The 25,732-nt window shown below is 38.9% G+C and overlaps 2 protein-coding genes across 14 annotated transcripts in view; one reads left to right on the top strand and one right to left on the bottom strand.

Moving 5' to 3' along the window:
* Nucleotides 1-24,670, top strand: part of LOC131152438 (protein RDM1) — a 38,938-nt gene extending 14,268 nt beyond the window's left edge. For 4 of the 12 annotated variants that reach the window (XM_058104320.1, XM_058104324.1, XM_058104329.1 and 1 more), the window contains 2 exons: nt 17,482-17,679; nt 19,117-19,747. In XM_058104320.1, the coding sequence (XP_057960303.1) occupies nt 17,517-17,679; nt 19,117-19,502 (549 nt within the window). In that variant the 5' untranslated portion in view covers nt 17,482-17,516 and the 3' untranslated portion in view covers nt 19,503-19,747. Of the gene's footprint in view, nt 1-17,481; nt 17,680-19,116; nt 19,748-20,875; nt 22,609-23,926 lie in introns of those variants that run through there. The other 8 variants (XM_058104332.1, XM_058104327.1, XM_058104326.1 and 5 more) reach the window with 4 other exon arrangements.
* Nucleotides 20,559-24,313, bottom strand: LOC131152437 (homocysteine S-methyltransferase 2-like). Of its 2 annotated transcripts, XM_058104318.1 has the most exons (7): nt 23,955-24,313; nt 22,568-22,624; nt 22,264-22,454; nt 21,846-21,975; nt 21,430-21,633; nt 21,174-21,245; nt 20,559-20,958 (listed from the first exon to the last, which is right to left on the bottom strand). In XM_058104318.1, the coding sequence occupies exons 1-7, from the start codon at nt 24,132-24,134 to the stop codon at nt 20,824-20,826; spliced, it is 969 nt and encodes a 322-aa protein (XP_057960301.1). In that variant the 5' UTR covers nt 24,135-24,313; the 3' UTR covers nt 20,559-20,823. The 2 variants fall into 2 exon arrangements, with proteins under 2 accessions (XP_057960301.1, XP_057960302.1); XM_058104319.1 differs by lacking the exon at nt 20,559-20,958 and having other exon boundaries at nt 21,184-21,210; nt 23,955-24,134.
* Nucleotides 24,671-25,732: the final 1,062 nt, after the last annotated feature.

Here is a 25,732-nt window from a genome sequence, read left to right as displayed (position 1 = left end):
CAATATTCACCTCATTATTTTGTGAGAAATTTGGGGGCTTGGTATTGAAAATCTACTGGGAGAAAAATGGAGTTATATTCGGCCAAAAATCTTGCTCAATGACCATTCTATTGCTGTTCTTTTTCATCAAATCTTTCCCCGTGGCATATTGTTGTTTGAGAACCTGCTGCTGTTGATATATATATACACACACACTTTTAATCTATGTTTTTTTTGGGGGAGATCTGCTGCTCCATCTCAAACTGCTACTGTTGAATTTTTTAAAATTTAGGGGCCCTTTGGTATCTTTGTCAAACATTATAAAAACTGACACAAACTGAGAAACACTTCATGGAAGAATTTTCTTCATCTTTCTGAATAATACGCAAAACGTTAGCTATATACATCAACCCTAGTAGCAGAAAAGGAAAATTAACTAGGTTATATTAGATCCCATGATTTATGGGATATTCTAACAAAATCGGAAACTAACCAAATCAGCCTAATTCTAGGAATACAAGCTGTTACAAAATTTCCTAAAATAGCTAACTATACACTTATAGAATACAAGTCATTAAACACGTTTTCCCACACTCCCCCTCAAGTTGGCGAATAGGTATTTTCCATTCTCTGCTTGGATACAATACTCTGAAACACTGAACTACTTAACCCCTTGGTAAGTACATCAGCAAGTTGGCCATGTGTAGACACATAAGGTGTACAAATCAATCTCTCCAACTTTTCTTTGATGAAGTGTCTATCAATTTTAATGTGCTTTGTTCGATCACGCTGTACCAGATTATGAGTTATGCTGTTTGCGGTCTTATTATCACAATAGAGTCTCATCAGACCATCCCACTTAATCTTCATGTCTTCTAAGATAATCTTCAACCAAAGTAGTTCACATACACCCTGAACCATTGCTTTGAATTCTGCCTCCGCACTAGACCGAGCCACCACATTTTGTTTCTTACTCCACGTCTCAAGATTTCTGCCAAGAAAGGTGCAATATCCATAGGTCGACCTCTTGTCAACAATTGACCCAACATAATCGTCATTTGTGTATGCCTTAAGAACTAAGCTTCCGTTCCTTTTAACAGAATACCTTGTCCTGGTGTCCCTTTGAGGTATTGTAACACTTGGTGAGTTGCCTGCAGATGGACTTCCTTCAGGCTATGCATAAATTGACTAATCACACACTGCATAAGCTATATCCGGTCGTGTATGTGGCAGATAGATGAGTCTTCCTACCAGGTGTTGGTACATTTCTCTATCTACTGCAGCATCCTCCTCTGCCTTTCCAAGTCTAAGGTTAGGATCTATTGGAGTACTTGCTGGTTTGCATGCCGTCTTGCCAGTTTCTTTGAGGAGATCCGTAACATACTTCTGCTGAGATATAAAAATGCCCTGTCTAGAGTGAGCCACCTCGATCCCAAGAAATATTTCAGCCTCCTTAACGCGTTGTTCTCAAACTCCTTAGCCAAACACAGACTCAAAATCTGTCGTTCCTTATCATCATCCCTTGTCACTATTATATCATTGACATATACCAAGAGGGCTGTGACTCCCCCTGAAGGTGAGTGTTTAATGAACAAGGTATGATCCCCTTGGCTCTGTCTATATTCCATGGCCATCATAACTCTTGCAAACCTTCCAAACCATGCCTGTGGCAATTGTTTGAGACCATACAAGGTTTTCTTCAGCTTGCACATAGTATGAGTAGCCAAATTATTCCCATAACCTGGCGGGACTTCCATATAAATTTCTTCCTCTTGCTCTCCATGCAAAAATGCATTCTTGACATCGAACTGCTGCAAGTCCCAACCATAATTAGCTGCTAGAGACAACAAGATTCTAATAGTGTTCATCTTCGCAACTGGAGCAAAAGTCTCTAGGTAGTCAATTCCATAGGTCTAAGTATAACCCTTGGTCACTAACCTTGCCTTTCAACAAGATTCTAATAGTGTTCATCTTCGCAACTGGAGCAAAAGTCTCTAGGTAGTCAATTCCATAGGTCTAAGTATAACCCTTGGCCACTAACCTTGCCTTGTATCTCTCTATTGATCCATCTACTTTATACTTCACAGTGTAAACCCATTTATGCCCCACAGGTTCTTTCTTGCCAACAATTTCACCAACCCCCAGGTTTTGTTTTTTTCCAACGCCACCATCTCCACATTCATAGTTTGTTTCCGTTTCTCATTGGAGAAAGCCTCGGATAAGGTGGTAGGGATGACAATGGTGTTTAAGCTAATAAGGAAGGATCTATGGGATGGTGAAAAATATTTGAAGGACAAGAAATGTGAGAGAGGATATAAAGGTTGTTTTTTGCACCCTCTAGTTCCTTTTCTAATAGCAATGGGAAGATCTTGGTCATTAACCTGAGGTTTCGTTTCAACTTGCAATAAAGGGTTAGAAATTGTTACCTCGTTCTCAGGATCCAAGTTGGAGTCTCGGACTTGCACAAATTCAGGGACAGCCACCTTCCTCCTTGAAAAAACTTTGCCAAGTCTCACATTCTCAAGAGTAGAATCAATTTTTTTCTAGGGGCACTGGTTTGGACATGTGATTTGGCACAAGCTCAGACATGGACTCAAGACACAGGATTTGGCTCAGGGAAACAAGAAACTGGTTTAGATACGGGAAGTGATAGCAGATCAAGTAAAACATCCCTATCCTCCATATCCTTATCTTCCATCGTTGAACTCTCCCCCTGAAGATAAGGAGTGGTGAAATAGGACTCTTGTTCATTGAAAGTAACATCTGCTGAGACATAGAACTTCTTAGATGGAGGATGATAACATTTATACCCCTTCTGTGTCGAAGAATAACACACAAAGACACTTTTTAACGTCCTCGGACCTAGCTTTCCCATACTTTGACTATGAATATGAACAAATGACATGCACCCGAATATCCTAGGGACAAGATTATTTGTAGTGTGTAGGTAAGGATAGAATGTTGAGAGAATTTCCATTGGACTTTTGAATCCCAATACTCTGGAAGTCAAACGATTTATAAGATGAGCGGGTGTAAGAACTGCTTCCCCACAAAAGGATTTAGGCACATTTTTCTAGAACATGAAAGCTTGGGTTGACTCAAGAAGGCGACCATTTTTCCTTTCTGCTACGCCGTTTTGCTGTGGGGTATTGACACAAGATGACTTGTGTACTATCCCTTCCTTCTGAAAGTATGTAGTTAGGACTTGATTGAAATAATCCCTAGCATTATCCGATCTAAACCTTTTGATATTGACCCTAAATTGATTTTTAACCATAGAACAAAAATTTGGGAGAACAGTATTGACATCGGATTTATGCTTGAGCAAGAAAAGCCAAGTAACACGAGTACAATCATCAATGAATGACACAAACCATTGTGCCCCAGAAACATTAGGAATATTAGGACCCAAAATATCACTGTGAATGAGATAAAAAGGAATAGAACTTCTTTTATTACTACTGGAAAAGATACACATTTGTGTTTAGCAAGTTCACACACTTCACAATGAACATTCTCAACATTTAAACCTTTAAATAAAGAAGGAAATAGAATTTTAATGACTCTAAATGACGAATGTCTAAGTCGGCGATGGTGAAGCCACACTTTCTCTTTATTGGACGAAAAATGCTCAGAAACAAAAGAGTGAGATAATTTGCCCTTGGTAACTCTTGACTGACTCGGTGCTTCGAGGTAGTAGAGTCCATCCCGTTCTCTAGCATGTCCAATCATCCTTCTTGAATCCTCATCTTGAAATACACAATAACTATGATAAAAAACCACATTGCAACGTAAATCTTGAGTGAGTTTTTGAATAGAGACAAGGTTTGTGGATAGTCTAGGAACATGGAGAACATTTTTTAAAATAAGTGATGTACTTATTTTGACAATTGACATCTCCTACACCTGCTATAGTGGTCAAGGAACCGTCGACTGTGGCTATTTTCCTATTGCTTGGGCATGGCAAATATGTGAAAAACCCATTCGGTGAGTGGGTCATTTGGTCTGTAGCTCTTGAGTCTATGACCCAGGAGTTGGCAAAGGTTTCATTGGAGACATTTAATCCAATAGAGGTAGGAAACTTACCTGAATATGCCAATGAGCAAGTACCTGAAGGTTTGTCAAGACTGCCAATAAGAGATCTCACCCTCTTGACCTCTTTTTGGTTGAGACCGCCTAACTCCTATGGTGCTTCTTCATTTTGCTGTATTGTAGCAACATAAGCCTGATCATTGTTCCTTGGCTGCTCTCCTTTCTGTCCTCCTCACTCTTGGCTTGGAGGTTTTCCATGAAGCTTCCAACACCGTTCACGAGTATGGCGTGCCTTCTTACAAAGTGCACCACAAGTTGTCCTTGTAATCACGGTTCTAGGCCTTTGGTTGACCAGGTCTCCCATTTTCAAAAATTGGTGCTCGTTCCACATTCGTGACTGAATTATTGCCACCATAGCCGAGCTATCCGTGTTTTGTGGTTCAAGCATCAAACCTCTTATGCTTTTCTAGCCTCGAATCAGTGCCACCACCTCAATAAAACACGGAATTTCCTGCTTGCCGAGAATTTGAATCCTCACTTGATCAAATTCTGAATCAAGTCCAACAAGAAACTCATAGACTTGATCTTGCTCAATGAAATCCTTTAGAACAACGGCATCTTCAGGACACTTGGTTTTTATCACTCTATAATGATCAAGTTCTTGCCACAAAGATTTCAATTGGTTGGCATATTCAATAATAGATTTACGAAATCCGAGCAGCTCCTTAAGCAACTTTTAATCCAGGTAGCTTCAATCCGAGCAGCTCTTTGTGCCCTTTTCAGGCTCATGAGTTTTGCTCATCAGTTGGGCTGTTTCTCAATGCCTCATTAGTTGTGCTCATCTGTTTGGGCTGTCTTCTGGCCTCATGAGCTTTGCTCATCTGTTGGGCCATTTGTCAATGCCTTATGAGTTGTGCTTATCTTTTTGGGTTGTCTTTTGGCCTCATGAGCTTTGCTCATTTGTTGGGCTGTTTGTTAATGCCTCATGAGCCGTGCTCATTTGTCTGGGCTATCTTCAGGCCTCATGAGCTTTACTCATCAGTCAGGGCGTTTCTTTGTGCCTCATGAGTTGTGCTCGTCTGTTTGGGTAGTCTTTAGGTCTCATGAGTTTTGCTCATCAGTTGGCTCGTTTATTCTTGCCTTATGAGCTATGCTCATCTATTTTGGCTATAGGCCTCATGAGCTTTGCTCATCATTTGGGTCGTGTCTTCAGGCCTCATGGGTTGTGCCCATCCGTTAGGCCGCCTCTTTGTGATTTGAAATCTTTTTGGGGCTTGTAGCCATTCTCGGAACTCGTAGTTTGTCTTTGGGATACGCACCTGTTCAGGATGCACGCCTGTTTGGGATGCGCACCTACTTGGGATGTGTATCGGTTGGAAATCTTCCGTGTATTGAGAATTGTACTTTGTTTGGGATGCGTGCGTCCTAGTGATTCCCGCCTTATCGTGATGTGTGATTTGTGGAATTCGCCAAACCCATCTGCTCATACCTTCCTTGTCTCCAACAGAAGCCTTTTAGCATTTGCTAGGTACGCCTCTCTTCCTTTTGAAATCTGTCTTTGTCTTTGTCTTTGCTTGTTTTACTTTGCAGTTTATTTGTTTTGTGTGCACATTACTTTTTCCCCTTGTTCTTCGCACGTTCCTCACACCTTCTTCATGTTCTTCATATGTTCTTCGCATTCTTCATCTATTCTTCAAAGGTTCATTGAAAATCAGCTTTTCAATTTGAGCGGAGGGAAGTTACAAGTTTTTTTCTACTTTTTTTTCAAAAAATTTGCTCGTGTTTGGGATGGAGCCCTCTGAGGTTCAATCCTCAACCGTAGTTAGTATAAGTCAGGGTAGATCCTGCCTTATCGCTGAAGATTTGCTTGACCTGTGCCGCTTATTCTTTATTTCGGATAGTATTCACCTCAGGCTGCATAGTAGTTCAGAATATGCCTTGCAACATTGTTCAGATGAGGTCTACTTATATTCCGATTATTTTGACGTTGGGCTTAGGTTGCCCTTTCATTCTTTTTTCTCTGATGTGTTGCGTTTTTACAACTTGTCTCCTTCCCAACTAGCCCTCAACTCATACATCACCATGGTATGCTTTGCAACCCTTCTCATTCGCAAAGGCTACCAACCCTCGGTGACTCTATTTCGGTGCTGCCATCAGATGAGAAAGCATTCTGTAGAGAAGGAGGTGTTTTACTTCAATTGCCTCTAGGATTTCAAACTATTTACCCCTGGCTCCTCATCCAACCATGGTTGTAAGTTTAGGTTCTTCTTTGCATTTGGGTGCTGGACTTCGTGGGCCCTGCGTCTGGTCGACCCCTCTCGATGGTGACCCCTTTAATCCTACCTTCCATTTTATATATTTTTTATCCATCCTGCTCCACAGCTAACTCTTCCTTCCTTTTCAGCTTGGTAGCGCCACATGCTTCCATCTCTTTTTCCCATGGAGCAGGCCATCCTTGAGGAGCTCTAGGCTGGGGCCCGCCAAAAGATTATTCCCAACTCCGAGCTGCTCAAGGAGCGGAATCTTGTTCATTGCCACTTCAGCCCCATTCCATCTAGTCCTCACCTTTCATTCCTATGGGTTTTGCAGCATTTGTTTATGCCTTCGTCCTTTATCATACCTTTTTATTTTTATTTTTTATTTATTGCAAACATGGACTAGAACCGTTTCAAGAACTTGCTTGCCAGAAAGAAGGGCAAAAGAACTCACCAGGAAGGTCTTCCCAAATGGAGGATGTACTTAAGACAGCTGTTGAAGCCTCCTCTCAAGCACCTCCACCTTCCGTATCTGAGGGGTTGGGTTTGCACGACCTCGTGCTCTCTGGTGCTGCCCTCTGACGCTCTGTATATCTGGAGGATGCTTATGAGTTGAAGATGATGCTCCCCGAAGCCCTCGCTTCAACTACCCGCCATACCGCTTACAAAGTATGCTTTTGATGTGTTTATGAGTTTACTTCGCTGTTCATTCCTATATATTTATTGTTTTTCTTGCTATTTTTCAGCTAGCAGCTATGAGCCTTACTTTGGAAGACAAGGTGGTTGAGATATACCGAGTCTCCAAAGAGTCACAACAACAAAACCTTGCTTTACAAGAGGAGCTGAATGCTGCTGCCATTTGGGAGAAGGCTCTCCAAGAGGAGATCATTCGGATTCGGAGCGAAGAGCTCCCTACTATTGCTAGTGCTGCAATTTCAAACTACTGCAATTACGACCAGTTCTTGGAGGACAACTCCCAGTCATACTGAGGAAGTTTTCGGAGGTGTCGGGAGCAGGTCATGACCAAGTATCCTAACCTTAACATGGCCGGCATCTGCTCGGCTGGTTATGGTAATGAGAGTCCTCTGTCAGGGGAAGAGGGTGAAGGGGATGATGAAAGAGGTAGCGAAGTTGGGGATTGAAATTCATGTTGAAATTTTATTCCTATGTAATTTGCTTTTGAAGCATACAAAATTATGAATAATATTTTTTCAGCAAATCAAAATTCCATGTATTCTTAATCTCCTTCCCATCTAAATCTTTCAATGTGTACGCCCTTGGTTTGATTTCTGTTACTATTTGATATGACCCCTCCCAGTTGGGCTTCAACTTACTCGGCCCGGGTTCAGCAGGATTGTTTCATACTTTTCTTAAGATGAAATCTCCTACTTTGAAAGTCCGTGCTCTAACATAGACGTCGTAATATCTAGCTACCCTCTGCTGATAAGCCGCAACTTTGATCTTAGCTTGATCCTGCTTCTCTTCCAGTAACTCTAACTCTGCTCTCAACCCCTCACTGTTCCCCTTTTCATTGAAATGTTGTCTTCACCAATAAGGGATTCCTATCACTGCAGGGATGACCGCCTCTGCTCCAAAGATGAGCATAAAAGGGTTTCTCCCATAGTTGCTCGCCGGGTTGTATGGTATGCTCATATGATTAATGGGAGCTTCTCTACCCACCTACCTTGTGTTGACTCGAGACGTGTCTTTAGGCCGTGCAAAATCGTTCTGTTCATGTTTTTCTCTTGCCCATTGCTTTGCGGATGTGCCACGGATGCAAAGAGTAGCTTTATGCCAAGATCAGCGCAAAAAGCATTGAAACTGCTGTTGTCGAACTGCCTTCCTTGGTTCGTCACTATGGCCCAAGGTACTCCAAATCTATATATCATTGAAGCCCATACGAACTTGGTGATGTTGCGCTCTGTTATATGGGACAGAGCTTCAATTTCCACCCATTTTGTGAAGTAGTCGATGGCCACTAGCAAGAACTTTCACTGTCCAACTGCTTGTGGTAACGGCTCTAGAATGTTTAGTCCCCATTGAGTGAAGGGACATAGACTGGTCAAGGGGGATAACGTGCTGGCTGGCAAGTGTGGTATGCTGGCACATTTTTGGCATCTGTCGTATTGCTTACTAGTTCTATTGTGCCTTTTCTCATAGTGGGCCAAAAGTACCCTTGCCGTAGAGCTTTGTGAGCCAAGGCTCTATTGGTCAGATGGTTCCCACATATCCCTTCATGAATCTCCCTCAATATATATTCCCCTTCCTTCCTGCCCAAACACCTTAAATATGGCAACATCAAGGATCACCTATACAGCTCGTGGTATGTAAGTTTGTAACTGGTTGCCTTCCTTCTTATCCTCAGAGATTGCTTCCTGTCCTTTGGTAGAGATGCGTCCCGAAGGTACTATATTAGGACGGTCCTCCAATCTTCTTTATCCTTTTCTATTACCGCTACATTGCCTTTGGTTTCCTCGTAAGTTGGTTTCTCTATTCGCTCCAAGTAAACGACATTCTTCCAATCCGATTTTGAAGCTGAAGCCAACCTTGCCAGCGCATCAACTTTTGCATTTCTGCTTAAGGGATGTGCTCGATTGTAAATTGAGAGAACGTCTAGATATATTCCTGTGCCTTCGCCATATATCTCTTCATCTTTTGGTCTCTAGCCTCGAATTCGCCCTTCTCCTGCTTAACCATTAGCTGGGAATCGCTCGAGACTCAAAGCCTTTCTCCTCCAAGGGACATCGAGAGTCGTAGCCCTGCCAGTAAGGCTTCATATTTGGTGTCATTATTGGTCGTTTTGAACTCCAACCGCAACGCGTACAATACTTTAGAACTATCTGTGGCTGTAAGGATTAAACCTGCTCCCCCTTCAGCCCCGTTTGATGACCCGTCCACATGTAGAGCCCAAACTCCGGACTCTTCCGAATTTTCACGGACTTGCTCCACCAAAAAATCAGCTAAGACCTAGGTTAGGTTCTATCCCCCTGTGGGTCACCATAAACCCTAAAATTTTTTCTGCAGACACACCAAATACACATTTAGTTGGATTTAGTTTCTTTTTATACCTACGCAGCAGTTTGAATGCCTTACTCAAATCCCTGCAGTGCTCCTCCGCCTTTAGAATTTTCACTAGCATGTCATCCACATAAGCTTCCATGGTGTTCCCCAGTAAATCTTTGAATATTCTGTTCACCAGCCTTTGGTAGGTTGCTCCTGCGTTTTTTAATTCGAAGGGCATCAATATGTAGCAATAAAGCCCCCTTTCGGTGATGAACGAAGTCTTCTCCTCATCCTAGGGATGCATACAAATTTGGTTGTAACCTGAGTATGCATCCATGAAGCTCAGGAGCTCATGTCCAGATGTGGAATCCACCAGCTGGTCGATCCGTGGGAGAGGAAAACTGTATTTGGGGCATGCCTTGTTCAAGTCTATAAAATTGATGCTAGTTTGCCATTTCTCGTTCACTAGAACCACGTTGCTGAGCCATTCCGAATAATTAACTTCCCTGACAAAGTTAGCTTTTAAAAGTTTGTTTACCTTTTCATCAATTAACTTGACTTGCTCCAGGGCGAAACTTCTCTTCTTCTGCTTCATAGGCCGATGGTTTGGATCCACTTGTAATCTATGGTTCGGCTTCTCCTCGTGTCCATCACCTCCTCCAGGTTGATGTACTTCTGAGCTCGTGCAATCAACTCTCCCATATTGCTGGTGGCTTCTTCCTTAGTGAGTTCAAGAAATCCCCTAGCTGGAGAGCCGTTGTCAGGGCCGCCACTGCTACCCTGTGATCCAGGTTTCGAATCTCCAGGGTTGCATTGACGAAACGGTACATAAATTTCTTCAACGTTTCTCTTTCTCCTTGAACAAGGCTTAAAGGATGAGCCAAGGTTTTTGCTATCCTTCGGCTGTTGATGAAGTGTCCCGTGAATTGCTGCTCCATTTCGGAAAAGGAACCGATAGAGTTAGGCTTTAGGGTCTGATACCATGCCCTAGCGTTCCCTTTTAGAGTGACTACAAATGCTCGGCACATGATTGCATTTGGTGCACCTTGCAATTGCTTCAGCACTTGAAAGGTATCTAGATGGTTGACAGGATCGGACAAGCCTTCGAACCCTTCCAAACTAGACATTTTTAACTTGTTAGGCAGGGGAACGTTCATTACCTCTCTAGTGAAGGGCGGGTTTGAAGATTTCAGCAAGGACTCCCCAAAGGATGCATTGCTGCAAGCCTTCTTCATCATCTTCTCCAACTGATCAATTCTTTTGAATCTTTCCTTCAGTTCATTCGATTGTTGTTCGTTGATTCCCACACTATTCGCATCCTCCACCTTCTTCGTAGGGTCAACCTTTTCATCAATCTCCTGTGGGATTGCAACCTTCTCACGTGGCTCAGGATCTACTTGGTTAGGGTGGGGAATAGGTTCTCTATGATCCTTTTTTTGCTGTAGGATCATATTGAACATGTCCTCCATCTTTTTTTAGAAAGAAAGGAACCCACCTTCTGTCATGCCGGAGTTGTCATTTGGTGCGGAGTGTATGGATTGGGGTCATTGGTCACCCATAGGCTCTGATTTTGAGTTATTTGATGCAGTTATGATCAAGGATTGAAAAATAAAACCTCTCAAGAAGTTCCCACAGACGGTGCCAATTGTTGCTGAATGAAATTGAACGATCTTTGGAGACGTTCCTCGCTCACGACCACCTGAAAAGAGAGAAGGTAAGGATGGCTTGGAGAACTCAGGGTGTACTCCGGGGGATCACACCGATGCCTAAGTAAGGGACTTTGTTGAGAGGTTTATTGCAACAGTAAAAGAATGGGTATCAATGAGACGATTTTACCTCTTCCCCACGTCCCCCTTTTATAGTGGTGGAGTTTGACCCTTCAGTGGTCAGGCATTTATAAGCACATTATTGTGCTTGCGGGAATTACTTTAGACTTTATGGACATTGATTTGGGGGTTTTGGAATATGCTTTTGTAACCGCCCCTCTCATCAATGTGGGTGATTCAGTTGCCCTTGGTTATGGAAGGCGTTTTAATGGGGGAATCAAAACCGGTTGTCCTCTTTAATGAGGATATTTTTGGGGTATATCACCTTGCTTTTGAGTATGTCTGTTGAATTGCATCCCAAATGTCCTTTGCAGTAGTCAAGAACATACATGTGTCACTAATCTCAGGAATCATAGAATTCCACAGCCACGCCATAATCATGGAATCTTCTTCATCCCATACTTCAAAACGAGGATCTCCTGGTTTCGGCCCCGTACCCATGAGATGGCTGATCTTTCCCTTTCCCTTCAGCACGGTGCGGACGAGTTGAGACCATTTGAGGTAATTTTTTCCATTCAGCCTATATGCTGCCTGGATATTTTGCAATTCCCTGGGTTGTTGGGATTGAACAATCTCCTCCGATTGTGCTATAGCGGTCGTCTCAGCAACCTCTGACATTCTTCACGAACAATGATCTCTTGGCGACTAAGGCCAATCACTCGAAATGGAAAACACTAGCAATGAAGGCTGGCAAAGGTAGAAATAAGAACGGAAACTACTCTAAGAAATTTCAGCAATGAAGGCTGAACAGAAAAAGTGCAAAAGTACTCTGTTTTTGAACTAAAAAAACAAGGTAAAATAGGGTACAAAGAAGCAGCAGTATGGTCTCGGCAATGAAGGCCCGTGTGAAGAGGTTTTTAATCCCAGAAAAGAGGCTTAGGCTCTGATGCCATGACACAAACTGAAAAACATTTCGTGGAAGAATTTTCTTCATCTTTTTGAATAATACACAAAACGTTAGCCATATACATCAACCCTAGTAGTAGAAAAGGAAAATTAACTAGGTTATATCAGATCCCATTATTTATGGGATATTCTAACATAATGGGAAACTAACCAAATCAACCTAATTCTAGGAATATAAGCTGTTACAAAATTTCCTAAAATAGCTAACTATACACGTATAGAATACAAGTCATTAAACACGTTTTCCCACAAAAACGAAAACCAAAAATGAAAGCTACAAATCAGAACAAGAACTAAAAACTGAAAACCAATAGTAGGTTCTGGTAATGTTTCTAAAACTAAAATAATTTAAGAACTTTATTGAACAAATTCTTGTTTTTTTTTTTTCTTGAATTAAATAGCAATTAAAAAATATGACTAAAATAATAAGACGGGAAAAAATAAATATTATAAATATTACAATAAAAATAAAAATTATTTTAATTATTTTACTTAGTTATTATATTTCAGAATTCAATTTTACTAGAACAATCTTACTGTAGATGACACTTGGAAAATAGTAAGAATATTTTTAAATGGCTTTTGTTATTTTTAATTTTTTTGAAATTTATGGATATTTTTATTTTAATTATTTTTAAATTAATATGATCGTTTAATTTTAATTAAACATTTGGTATAAAATGAATGATTTCATCCACTAAAGTTAATTTTGGATACTAAAGTATTTTGGCAACAGGTTGTTAGAATAACTGAAAACCAAGAAACGTAGTTTTTAGGTTTTTCGAAAATAGATGAAACAGAAACAAAAAACTATAACATAATAATCGCATTTTATAATCCATTTCTTCATTGTAGAGAAGCGAGAACATAAAATAGAAATGATACCAAATAGACACTTAAATTTTTTGTGTTTAAGAAATCTATTGCTCCATTGTCGGAAAACATGGCTAGATTTTGGGGGTAATTTTGGAAAATTTTATAAGATTCCCTGTAACATGTACCAAACAAGAAAATTTCATATTCTTGAGAATATGCATTTTGAAGCCCAAACATGTGTATATCAGATTCTTGGGAATGTGATGCCACTTGTTAGAGGTTATTTATGTCTTTTAGTATTATTATTATTAAATGTGTTAGTATGTTAATTAGTGAGAGTTAGTAATAGTATTATTGTCTTTAGAATGTATTTTATTTGTATTATAAATAAAGGGATAGACCTATCTTCAAGTGAGGTCATTCATTTGAAACAAAATCTTAACATGGTATCAGAGCATGATCCAACCTAAACCCTACCATGCTCAGCCGTTGCCCGAAAGACACATTCCTGTTGCTACCCTCTCAGATCAGCCTCCACCCTTCATTATTTCACAAAACCAACCATATTGCCAAAAACAAAACCTCTAAAGCCTACCCCAACAAAACCCCATTGCCGAAAACAGCCTCACGTGCCTCGACACGTTGGCCAACTACTGACAGTGCCGACTGCCATGTTCTGATTCCTTTTCTAGACAATATTATCAAGTTATTGGGCATGTGTTTTCCTCAAAGATCCATCCTTTTTCAACCATGCAGTCGTGGTAATCTGTTAGTTTTGGTTCGATGTTTGTAAAGGCTTCTTTGTGTGTTTCTTGGAGCAGTGGCAGTGTTCGTAAGTTAAGTTGTGAGGCTGTGGTAGTGCTATATTAGTTGGTAAGTTGTTCACCTCGTCCATGGTTGTGTCGGTGCTTCACATAGTTTGTGATTGTCCCAATTAGTTTTCATTGTTCTTCTTGTTTGACATTGGTATTGCTGTTTGAGTGTTGGGATGGAGTCTATGAATCCCAAAAGCATGTTTCCTTCATTGTTGCCACAGATAACAACTCAAAATTTGGATGGAAAGATTTATGTTCAATGGTCTAAAGCTGTTTGTGTTTATTTAGCAAGATTAGGAAAACCTGACCACTTGCTCCAATGTGATCCTTCTAATGAGAAGAGAAAAGAAGTGTGGATTCAAGAAAATGCCTTAATTGTTTCCCTCTTGTGGAATTCGATGGAGCCATAGATTGCACGGATGAGCATGCATCTAGATACATGCAAGGAGATTTGGGATTATGCCAAGCTTCTGTACTTTAGTAACATTACACATATGTATGATTTATCCTAGGAGTAATTTCAGTTACAACAAGGTGATAGGAGCATTGCAGGTTATTTTGGGAAGATGAAGCTTATTCATGAGGAGCTTAACATCATGCAAACTATAACCTCATGAGACGCAGAAGCAAAGGGAGCAAATGACAGTTCTTCAGGTTCTAGTAGGCTTGAGACATGAGTTTGAGGCAGTTTGGTCCCAGATACTTAGTAGTGAAGAGTCGCCATTATTTGTCGATGTTTATTCTCGTGCTGTTCATGCTTCCTTTAGCACATGTTCTTTTGCTCTTGCATCTGACTCTGAGAGGACAACCTTTGCTGCACAAGGTGATTCTAATTCTTTACGAAACAACTGCAGAAGTTATTGAGGTGGTTTGAGTGGTCGTGGTGGTAGAGATGGATGAGGTATAGGCACTCCTTGCAAGTGCACTCATTGTGGAGTAATCATACTATTAAGCAGTGTTGGGATCTCCACGGTAGACCTTGACGTGTTGCCAATGCAAGCACCACCGAATTCACACTTTTGGGGGCGGCCAATGCAGCCACATTGACTCCACACCTTTTGGGCCGAGTGGGAGGCAATGTACTATATCCATGTTAGAGGAAGAGTATTCCAAGTTCTAGCAGTATCAAGCATCACAACAAGCTTCTTTTCCTGTTGTATCTCCCGCCCAAATAGGAAATCTCACATTATGCCTGTCATCGAGTACTTTTCGTCCTTGTCCTTGGGTCATAGACTCTGCTGCCACTGATCATATCATAGGTATACCTAATTTCTTCTCTACTCTTCAATATCTTACAAATTTACCTTGTGTTACTCTTGCTAATGGATCCACCATTGCAGTCAAGGGAATTGGGATTGTAAGTCCCACTTCTTCTATTTCTCTTCCTTTGGTTTTGTATATTCCAGAGTTTCCTTTCAATCTTATGTCTATTAGCAAGATTACTAAATTCATGAATTGTTAGCAAGATTATTAAATTCTTGAATTGTTTAGTAACATTCTTCCTTGATTTTGTGGTTATTCAAGATTTGAAGATAAGGAAGATGATTGGAAGAGGGCGTGAAGCTGGTGGACTTTCTCACTTTGAGCCGCTATCTCCTGCTACTATCTGCATTGCTGCTGATTCATTGTCATCTTGGTCATCCTTCACTGGAAAAATTGAAATTTCTTGTTCTTGATTTGAGTTTTGTGTCTAGTTTTGATTGTGAGTCTTGTTAGTTGGGAAAAAACCATCCAAGTCAATAAATGAGCTGCAAGCCCTTTCATGTTAATCCATTCTAATGTTTGGGGTCCTAGTAGAGTTGTGTCCAAGTTGGGTTTTCGGTACTTTGCAACCTTTGGGGATGATTATTTAACCTACATTAGTACGTCAATTCATCTCCTTGGCTACTACTTGTCACTGGCCTCTACATTAGTTAGATGTGAAGAATGCCCTTTTGCATCGGGATCTTGAGGAGGAGGTCTATATGGAGTAACCACCTGGGTTTGTTGCTTAGGGGGAGTCAGGCTTAGTGTGTCGGCTCAAGAAGGTACTATATGATTTAAAATAGTCTCCCAAAGCATGGTTTGGTCATTTCAGTGTTGTAAAACTTGAGTTTGATCTTCGTCAGTGTGCATTGGATCATTTTGTGTTTTATTGTTATACTTCATTCATCGGGTAGGATCCTTCTAATGATGATGATAAAGGTATTTAGAGTCTCAAACTTTTTCTACATACTAAGTTTCAAACCAAAGATTTGGGATCGTTGAAATACTTATTGGGTATAGAAATATCAAAAAACATTATGGGAACTATTTTGTCACAGAGGTAGTATGTTTTTGATCTGTTGGATGAAACCGGATTGTTGGGGTCCAAACCAATTGGTACACCCATGGATCCTAACAGCAAGTTAGCGTCGGGTATGGGTGATTTGTTGCCTAATCCTAGACAACATCGGAGATTTTTTTGAAAGTTGAATTATCTCACAGTCACTCGGTTGGATATATCCTTTGTCACAAGTGTTGTAAGACAATTTCTAGATTTTTCGGTGGACAAGTCATTGAGACGTAGTAATTTGCATCTTGAAATATCTAAAAAAATGCACCTGAGAGAGGTCTCTTATATAGTGATCAGGTCACACTTATATTCATGGAGATACATATGTAGATTGGGTTGGGTCGCCTTCCAACTGGAGATCACAACCGGTTACTATATCTTGGTTAGTGGTAATTTGGTTTCTTGGAAGAGTAAGAAACAAACTGTGGTGGCAAGGTCAAGTTTTGAATTAGAATATAGAGCTTTGGCTTGCACTCCTTGTGAACTTGTTTAGTTGAAGAATATGTTGGAAGAATTGGCTTTTCACATTCTCAGCCTCTGAAGTTGAAGTGATAATCATGCTGCTCTTCGTATTGCTTCCATCCTAGTATTTCATGAGTGGACCCAGTCTTTCATGAGTTGATGAAACACATTGAAGTTGATTGCCACTTTGTTTAGGAGAAACTTGTGCAAAAGCTCATTACTACCACTTATGTGAAGTCTAATATGCTGCTTGCTGATTTGTTTACCAAAGCTTTGAGGGGTGCTTGTGTTAAATTTATTTGTAACAAGTTGGGAGCATATGACATTTATGCTCCAAATTGAGGGGGATGTTAGAGGTATTGTTGAGAGTAAGGGTATTGTTGTCATTAGAATGTATTTGATTTGTATTATGAATAGAGTGAGAGACCTATCTTCAAATGAGGTCATTCATTTTAATCAAAATCTCGACACCACTACATGCCAGGAGAGGATATGAGATTCTATGAACAAAATGTCGTAGTATTTTCATGATCCATGATATTATTTTTAAGTTTTAATTTTCTATTAATACCTAATCGTTCCCTTGACTATGTGAAAGTCAGGGAGGAGAGGAAGGTTCTAAGTAGTTGTATAGAGGAGAGAAGAACCTGGTTTGGATAGGATATGGGTGAGAATGAAAAAATAAGATGGATTCATTAGCATTTTTATCCCTCTTTATTATTTTTTCATTTAAGAACCATATGAAAACCTTGCTTTCACTCCCAATGTGCACATGTTATGTGTCCATGATGTAACAAAGTCGAAAGGTGGTAACAAAAGCATATAGTCACTGAAGTATAGAAGTATGAAATGTCAATGAAACATCATTTGTATTTTTACTGTCTCTGACATTTTCGGTTTGGTGGTGAAGTTACCGTTTGAGTTGATTAGCATATTCTCCCGTGAGTGTGTTTTGCAACAAATGCGGTCACTTTGAGAGGCTAGCAGCCTAGACACATTTTCTTTTTTCCCTTTTTTAATGTTGCATTTCATCTCAGCTTTTTGACACTTCTATTAATTGCATTATTTAATAGGTGATTTATTCTCTCCTGGATTGCATTTCTATAGCATGAAGAGGACAATGCCATGGAATGAGCAGGTGGATGTTAATATCTCATCAGATGAGTCTTCTTCCTCGGATGTGGATGGTGAAGTTGATGTTAAGCCTGGAGGCAAGCTGTTAAGCAATAGTGTTACAATTGATCAGCCTGCCAAAGAGAAAATTTCAGAAGGTATTTGCATCATTTTTGGGGTCTACTTCTAGTTGGTGAAATTTTTTCTCTGTTTTTGTCACTGAATTATAGCACGCTCTTATTACATATCTGGATTTCATTCTAAAAATGATCATTTTAAGCTCCTGGCAATTCCATCTCCATGGCATTTTTTATTTCTGTTCACCAGATTGTGTGCAGGATAATGTATGATGTTGGTAATTGAGGTTTAAATTTTCCATGCTGTTATCTGTTGTGATCCTTAATCTGAGTTTGTTAAACACTTCAGTTTCATTAAAAAAAAAAAGCACAATCTCCTCATGGTTGAGGAGGGAACAATTTCTGCTCCTCACATTTTGCTTTTGTTGCTAAGCAAGCGTAGAAGGAAAATGGGAAAATATTTGGTCTCTTTTTTCCTTTTTTTTTCATTAGAAAATAAAAATAACTAGAAATGCGACTCCAAGTATTTTGATAGCAACAAGCCAATGAGGAAAGAAACTAATCTCTCAATTTATTTGTTTTCTATCTGAGCAACTAAAGATTGGCAGTTTGTTGGCAAGTTCATTTTGCTAGAATATCACCAATGATGTAAAGCTGCTCCATTGGCAAGGATCCAGGAGTGTGGCATTGTTAGACTTAACAGCTGTTACTGGACAAGTAGCTAAATTGTCAGGCAGCCTATTTTCGGCCAAGGGAAAAAAGCAGCAGCTTTGACTCCTCCATCTTGGAATCCCTCTGTACTGAACTGGTTAAGTAACTCCTATGTTTTCTTTTACAGTGAGGAACTCTGTGGATTAGGGCAGTTATATTTTTTTGCTCCATATTCTCGTGGTAAGCATGGACAGTTTGTGTGCAAATGTTGGACATTCAGCATATCATTAGGTTCACAATCTTGAAAGATGGACTGATATTTGGTGATTTTTTTTTTCTGATTTAAATAATCTAGAGAGATTACTGCCTGTCTCTTATAACTTCAGGGATTTTTTTTCCATTGACTAGGTCGACTACCTTGTGCTATTTAATGACATCGCAATTGCATCCACTCTCCTACCAGCAAAGTGTATGCATTATTGACTCAACATGTTGGATGTGACCTGGCATGAGGGGGAACTTGTTCTTTGCTATTCTTACGTATGAGCAATGACATAAGAGAGCCAGGTGACTGGAGGGGTTCTCCTGAGTTGTGCTTGATGCCCGTGAGTGAATTGAATGACTGTTGACAGTAGAATAGATCTGTAGGAGTAGGAAACTCATAAAATTTTTGCTTCTATAGTCTAAACATTGATTGAGATTTTGGCAGTCTTCTTTCCATGTGAATATTCAGCAATGTATTTGATGCTCCATTCACTTATCCTTGTTATCGTTTTACTGCTATCTCAGTTTCTTTACTATATTTGACGTACTCCTCTCTCATTGGAAGTGCCAGTATTGCATAAAACATGCTTATGATGCATGCAGGTGATATATTCAGAAGGGCAAAAATGTATCAGGAATACATGAAGCAGATCCCAATCCCAACCCACCGTGGCTCTATTATCCCTTTTACGACATGGATGGGACTGGCCAACTCTATTAAGCTATTGTATGGGCAACCTCTGCATTACCTCACTAATATCCTCTTAAAACAGTGGGACCAATCGAGGATCGGGACAGAGGATGAGCATAGGCCATTGGATACCATTATTCATCCTTGTAAAGCTGAAGCAAACATTTGGCTCATTGAAGAAGTTCATCGGCTTACATCGTCTCATCATTATTTAGCCAAGCTCTGGTTGTCTGATCCCATGTACCATGCCTTTGTTGATCCCATTTTCCCACAACTGCAAGGGACGACATCTCCATAGGTATCATTTTCTCCTTGCTATTATTGCCTGGTTTATGAAATGTTCTTCAAGACATGGTTTTGAACCGTATAATCTGAATTTTGGACAAAACAAGTGTTTCTTTGTCTTTTTATTCCTCCTCCCCCCCCCCCCCTCCCCCCAAACATTGGAGATGGCTTGTTTTCCTTTTTTCATTGATCCATTGTTGGACAGCCTATCTCCAATTTTCATTCATCTAGATTGAGTGAATTGAGTCATTTAACCAATTAATCGTCGTAAGGTGACATGATAAATGAGTTCTGAGTTAGGATCATAAAACTGTTTTGGAAAAATATAATAATGGAAATAACTTTTCTAAACGCATGAGCTATAAGGATGTGTGCATCATGCTTTTTCTAAAATCCAATGTGGTGTAAGACCATTATGCGTTATTCCTTTTCTTATTTATGCATGGTAATTGAATTTAGGATGTAGCCCTTTGTTTATCATACTGGCGTGTTAGTCTAAACTTTGAACATACGCGATATAGGTCTCAATTTATCACAATAGCAGACACATTACTCTTAAGATTTCATTGAAAATGTTAAGAATAATGTTGTTGGGGAAGACGAAATGGGGTAGAAAAAAAGGAAAGTTATAAATGTTGCTTGTTGGGATTTATTTGTTCCTGTTACAACATGTATGGAATGGTTCAAGTGAAAATCTACTTGGTCATCTCAAAGATGGATCAATGATCACTTGCAAGAGACATACAATAGTAATTTTGATTTTAAATGCGTCTGTGAAAAGGGGAAAAAATGTGAAAAACTTGTAGGAGGAGAAAGAAATGCCATTGTAATATTGCGTTGGTTATTCAAAGCACAACTAGTGTTGGGTTGCAATTGAACCAGACCATCTATTCTATCTGACCCATCTGCATAAATTTAATCCCTTCAAATGCGCCAACATATATGTGCAAAGTATTGAATGCACCATTGAAGTGCCACACATTGTGCTTTATTCAAGGTTTGCCTTCGTCTAAAGATGTATGTGTAGAGTGATGAAGTACATAATAGAGTTAACTCTGCATTTTTCAACTTGGGACAAATACTACCTCGTTTTCCCTTCTTCCAAAATCAAATTTAAGGTCTAGTTAGAAGAAAGCTTGCCAATAAAATATGGGTGCTCACAGTAGTCTAGCACACTCCAGTTCCACATGTTTTTATTTCAACAATTAGTTACATAACATTGTTGCTCCGTCAACACTTGCAATACCCAGTGATCACTGTAAAACATGCATAATAGCATTGCATGCAAATCAACAGAGAGAATAAATCACTTCAAGAGCTCTCTCTTAAGGGTGTTAACCGAGGGCACAAGATATGGCTCTAATAGTATTTGGGGTAGTTCTGCAGCAGCCACCGATGAGAGAAGCTCCAAGCTCCCTCCATTTGCCTACATATGATACAAAATCTACATCTGCAACTCCAGCTGATTGCTGTAACAGAAGAAACACATTCCTTAACATTGATATTGGCATCAGCTAAAATAACACATAGAACTAAAGCCAGTGGAGAAATAGTATTCTGTAAAATTATAGCAGTACATTGTGCCTATGCACCAATTCTACTAATAAGGAAAGGGGCCTGAAGCAGAAAAAAAAATTTTAATCCTAGTGCACTGAAGAGAAGTACGGGGAAGCAGGAATCTCACCACCCACTCCTTTGTAGCAGGATCATAAGTCTCCCCACTGTTTGGATACACAAGTATTGGTTTAGTTGTTACCTGAAGATTAATTAACCCAAAAAAGAGCAAGCATTACCAAGAAAAAAAAAGCTCTGGGGATCAAATTCATCAATAAAAAGTGAAAATCAATGCTGCGGTAGGCAGCTGCAGGTCAAGATGGAGGAGAACTAGAGAAAATCTGTGCCCGATAGTTGAATATCAGCATCAAGCTAGATAATTATACCTTCTGAATCGATTGAATCAGTCCGTGAATAAACCTGGGAGGGGTACAGTTGATTCCAACGGCAACAACTTGCTTACATGAATCTGCAATCGATACACACTCGAGCAAAGAGTCACCACTGACCACATTGGTGCCATCTTTAGAGGTGAAAGAAAACCATGCAGGGATCTTTACATCTTCGTCCTCAAGAAGCTCGGCATACGCCTACATCAGAAACTAATAAGCAAACCAAACAGAGCTCCACCGTGGTTTATCTTGAAAATAAGCAAAAATTGTAGGTATGGAATGTCAAACCAAACAATGGAGAAAATTTTCTTGAAACCCCACTGTACACTTGCAAGTAACCATGCAGGAGGAGATGAAATATATGTGTGAAAGTTAAATCCCCTGCCCATGTGAGTTAGCGTGAAAACTACCTTGGCTTCTAGCTTGTTTGGAATTGTTTCGAATGCAATTAGGTCAGCCCCAGATTCGGCAAGAATCTGAACCCGTCTTCTGTGAAAATCCTTCAAAGATTTGAGAGTAACTGTGTCACCATAGTCCCCACTGTCAAGTGAGCAAAAATTAGTAACACAAGGAAAGAGACATTCCATCGAAAGAAAGCTATATATATACACATGGGTCTTCTGAGTTTTCGGATATCAGGTGAATGGCATCATTTTCTATAATGTGCACAGATGGGATTTTGAGACAATATTTCATATTCTGCACAAACAGGATTTTGATAAGTTTTCCAATTAAAGCACAAAAAATCTTCTCAAGACCAAATCTAGCTGTTTCCAAAAGGGTGAATTGAGGGGGTGTGCAGGCAAGAGCCTAGAGAGTTTGGATTACCTATACTCGGAGCCATCAGCGAGATAAGCCCCATAGCTGCCCACAGAAGCTGCTACCAAGACTGGACGTTGGTTGGGAGTCCTTGCATTATAAATATCTCTTGCTTCACATGCTAGTTCTACACTTCTCTTCAGCAGAGCTTCCCCTTCCTCTCTGGAAAATCCTTTAGCCTCAAAACCCTGAATTGTGGCCTGTAATCCAATTTCACATCGACATGGATGCAGCAACAGCTTCTTAATTTAATTTGTTGGCCAAATTAAAGAGTTCAATTTGAACAAAGGATATATATGTATGTATGCATTACCTGATAAGATGCTGTTATAATAATATTTGCTCCAGCGTCAAGGTAGTCTAGATGTACCTGTTGCATCACATTCTGAGTCCTTCGACCAAAATCAAATGGTCCGTTTTTTTTTTTTGAGGAACCATAAGCAGTAAGCCTTGTTTAATTTATATCCGTTGACAAGTTGCGATAGGCTATAACATAAATTTTTTTTAAAAAAAATAATAATAGAAGTCACTCAAACTTTTTTTCACCAATTTTCAACAATTGGCATATACAATAGATTTGTTCTTGAAGTGCTAAACTTTTTAAAATTTTATAATCAAATAAAATAATTATAATTATTTTTTATTTTTTTATTATAGTAATTTTTAATTTGTATATAAGTATATTCTTTTGTATTTTCATTGTTTAAACCTTATTCTTTGTTGTTATATGTTATAAGGGCAAAAGAATATATATATATATATATATATATATAAACCATTAAAATTTTATATTATAACCACTTAATTCCTAAAATTATACATTTTGCCAGCTAAACTTAATCTTGCAATTAAACTCCACCTAATTAATCACGATTACTTAAAAAATACGTGTGAAGAACAATTCTTTCATCTGAAATTTTGAAGTATACTATGGGAGAGGCCATAAATTTGAATTTGTGTGAATTTGAAATTGTTATAAAATTGTATTGAAATTTCACTCAAATTTAAATTCAAATTCAAGACCTGAAATTAATATTTTCAGATTCAACATAGTATAACATGTCTTCTAAATTTAAATTTGGCCTAAAAGGATTTTTTTTTGGGTATACTTAAACCCTATATTTAGATAGCTTTTAGATTTATATTTATATGAATTTGGATTTGAATAAGATGTAAAATACAAAATTGTATTAAAATTTATCTAAATTGATCCATATTAAAATCTAAAGTCTCAAATTCATGTTAGAGTATAGATTTCAGTATTTGTGTGTATTTGAAAGAAATTTAATACAATTTTATATTATATTTTTTTCAAACTCACAAAAAATATAAAACTTAAAACCCAAATTAATACTTACGAACGCAGGATTGAAAGACAAAGTTCTCTACATAAAATTTAAACATTAACAAAAAAAAGTTTCACGTTGACTAATTAGAATCAAATTATAATCCTTGCATCATACCGTACGTTTCAAAAAAATCGCACAACCAAAGAAAAGAATTCGCAGATGAAATATTAGCATAGCTGGATGCCTATTTTTTTGGGTCTTATATCAATTTGGTGAATACAAATTTTAATGTCCAAATTGTAGAGAGAATTTGTTCCTTTCAAGTATTTTCTGCCAACCATTATTATTATTATTATTATTATTTTTCATTTGAAAACCATAAGATGGTGGAGGAAGAGAAGAAGAACGTACGGCTGTGACGAGGTGAGGAGAATTCAGTAGGCACTTAGCGCTCCAGAGAGGGTCATTGAGATTGGCGCCGCGCCGTTCCAGCTCCGTGGCAAGGCCGCCGTCTATGACGGCACAGCCGCCGCACTGTCGGAGGAAATCGGCGAAGGAGGAGGAGTGTCCGACGGCGCCGCCGTATCCCATGTCGATAATATCGATCAGAGAAGCCCCCACCGCTTTGCCTCAACGGCCGGTTTTTCTTTTTATGCAGTCGGAACTTGGCTTATGCTGGGTGGAAGCTCAAACTCAAGGGTCAAGACGCCAGCTTCTCTGCACGCGCGAGTTTATATATACGGTGCCAATGAATCGCTTTGAAGTTACCATAACACCCTTGTATGTTCTAAAAATACTGTACTCTCAAGGTAAATTTGGCAAGAAAAAAAAAAATTATGTGTGGCTCTTGTGAATTATTATTGATGCCCGCACACCGACACATTGGCAGCATGGCAGCAGCTTAAGAGTGGTGGCTAAAAAATATCTGAAAATTATTTGAGACATTTTATCAAACACTTGCTTTGCATTCAATTTCTTACTTTTGCAATACAGAAAGTTATTGCTAATATATTTTGTGCTTTCTTTTTGAGGGAGGGAAGAAGTATAATAATGGTATTCACATATTTCATATACACAAGCCAAATTGGTTCGTCCAATGATAAAAAAAAAAGTGACTTCACACGTAATGTTTTAGTATCTGGTCCCATTGTCGCCTGCATTCTTTGAAGTGAAGATTTGTACAAGCGTGTGTCGCGGAAGATGATCAAACTTCCACGTATGTCTAAAGAACTATGTGAGGAGATGGGGTTTATGCCAGCTCTTTTCTTTTTCTTTTTCTACTCAATGGATATACATAATGGTAGGATGTGGACTCCTCTAAGTTTAGGGTTGGTTTGAATTTGTGTTAATGTTCGCAGTTCGAGTAAATTTGGAGTATGATACTCATTATCATCACTATATCGAATAACTATTTCTTATAGTCTCAAATTTTTGTTTGAGAGAAAAATTAGTACTTCATTCTCTAATTATTTGAAATCTCGTGTGATGTTACTACCCTACTCAATATCTTGATTTTATGTCGAATATAAATTAAAATTTTTATTTTGATATTTTGGTTATATCTTTCTAATTAGGAAACGATAATAGAAAATTCAATTTCTAGTAATATATTGCCTTGAATAATAGGGGTGAGCATAATTCGGTTTGGTTTCAGAGTGGGGTAAATTTGGGTATTGGGAAAAATGTAATTCGGTTAACCAAATTATCTAAATCTTAATTAATTAGAATACACATTATATATTCATATTTTTTTTCTATAATTATTTTTAATTTTATTCGGTTAATCGAATTACCTGACAATTCGGTTCGATCGCATACGATTTGATTAAAGGGCTCAATTCAGTCGATTCAAATATGGGGTGGGGTTAACCGAAAAGTTGTGACACGACAACTTTTACATTAAATATGGAGAAATGAGTGTCATATTAGTTTATTAAATTATACTTTATCTACTGTGTAATATTTAATTGGATTTTTAAATTATGAATAGCTGTGAGATGGTTTAAAGAAATGGACCATTAGTGATTAGAATGTCTCGTTTTCTGACGATGCAATTGATTATTTAAAATATAGATGATTTAATTAAATAATTTTTGGCAGGTTTGAGCACCATCCTAGCAAGAAGCAAATATTAAAAGCACAAAAGGACATATTAATTTTTATTTTATTTTATTTTATCTTTTTGGATA

This window comes from Malania oleifera, chromosome 3 (assembly GCF_029873635.1).
Source record: "Malania oleifera isolate guangnan ecotype guangnan chromosome 3, ASM2987363v1, whole genome shotgun sequence".
In the NCBI taxonomy this organism is placed as follows: domain Eukaryota; kingdom Viridiplantae; phylum Streptophyta; class Magnoliopsida; order Santalales; family Ximeniaceae; genus Malania; species Malania oleifera.
Note: the sequence above shows the minus strand (reverse complement) of the source record. Positions and strands in the feature narration are given on the sequence as shown.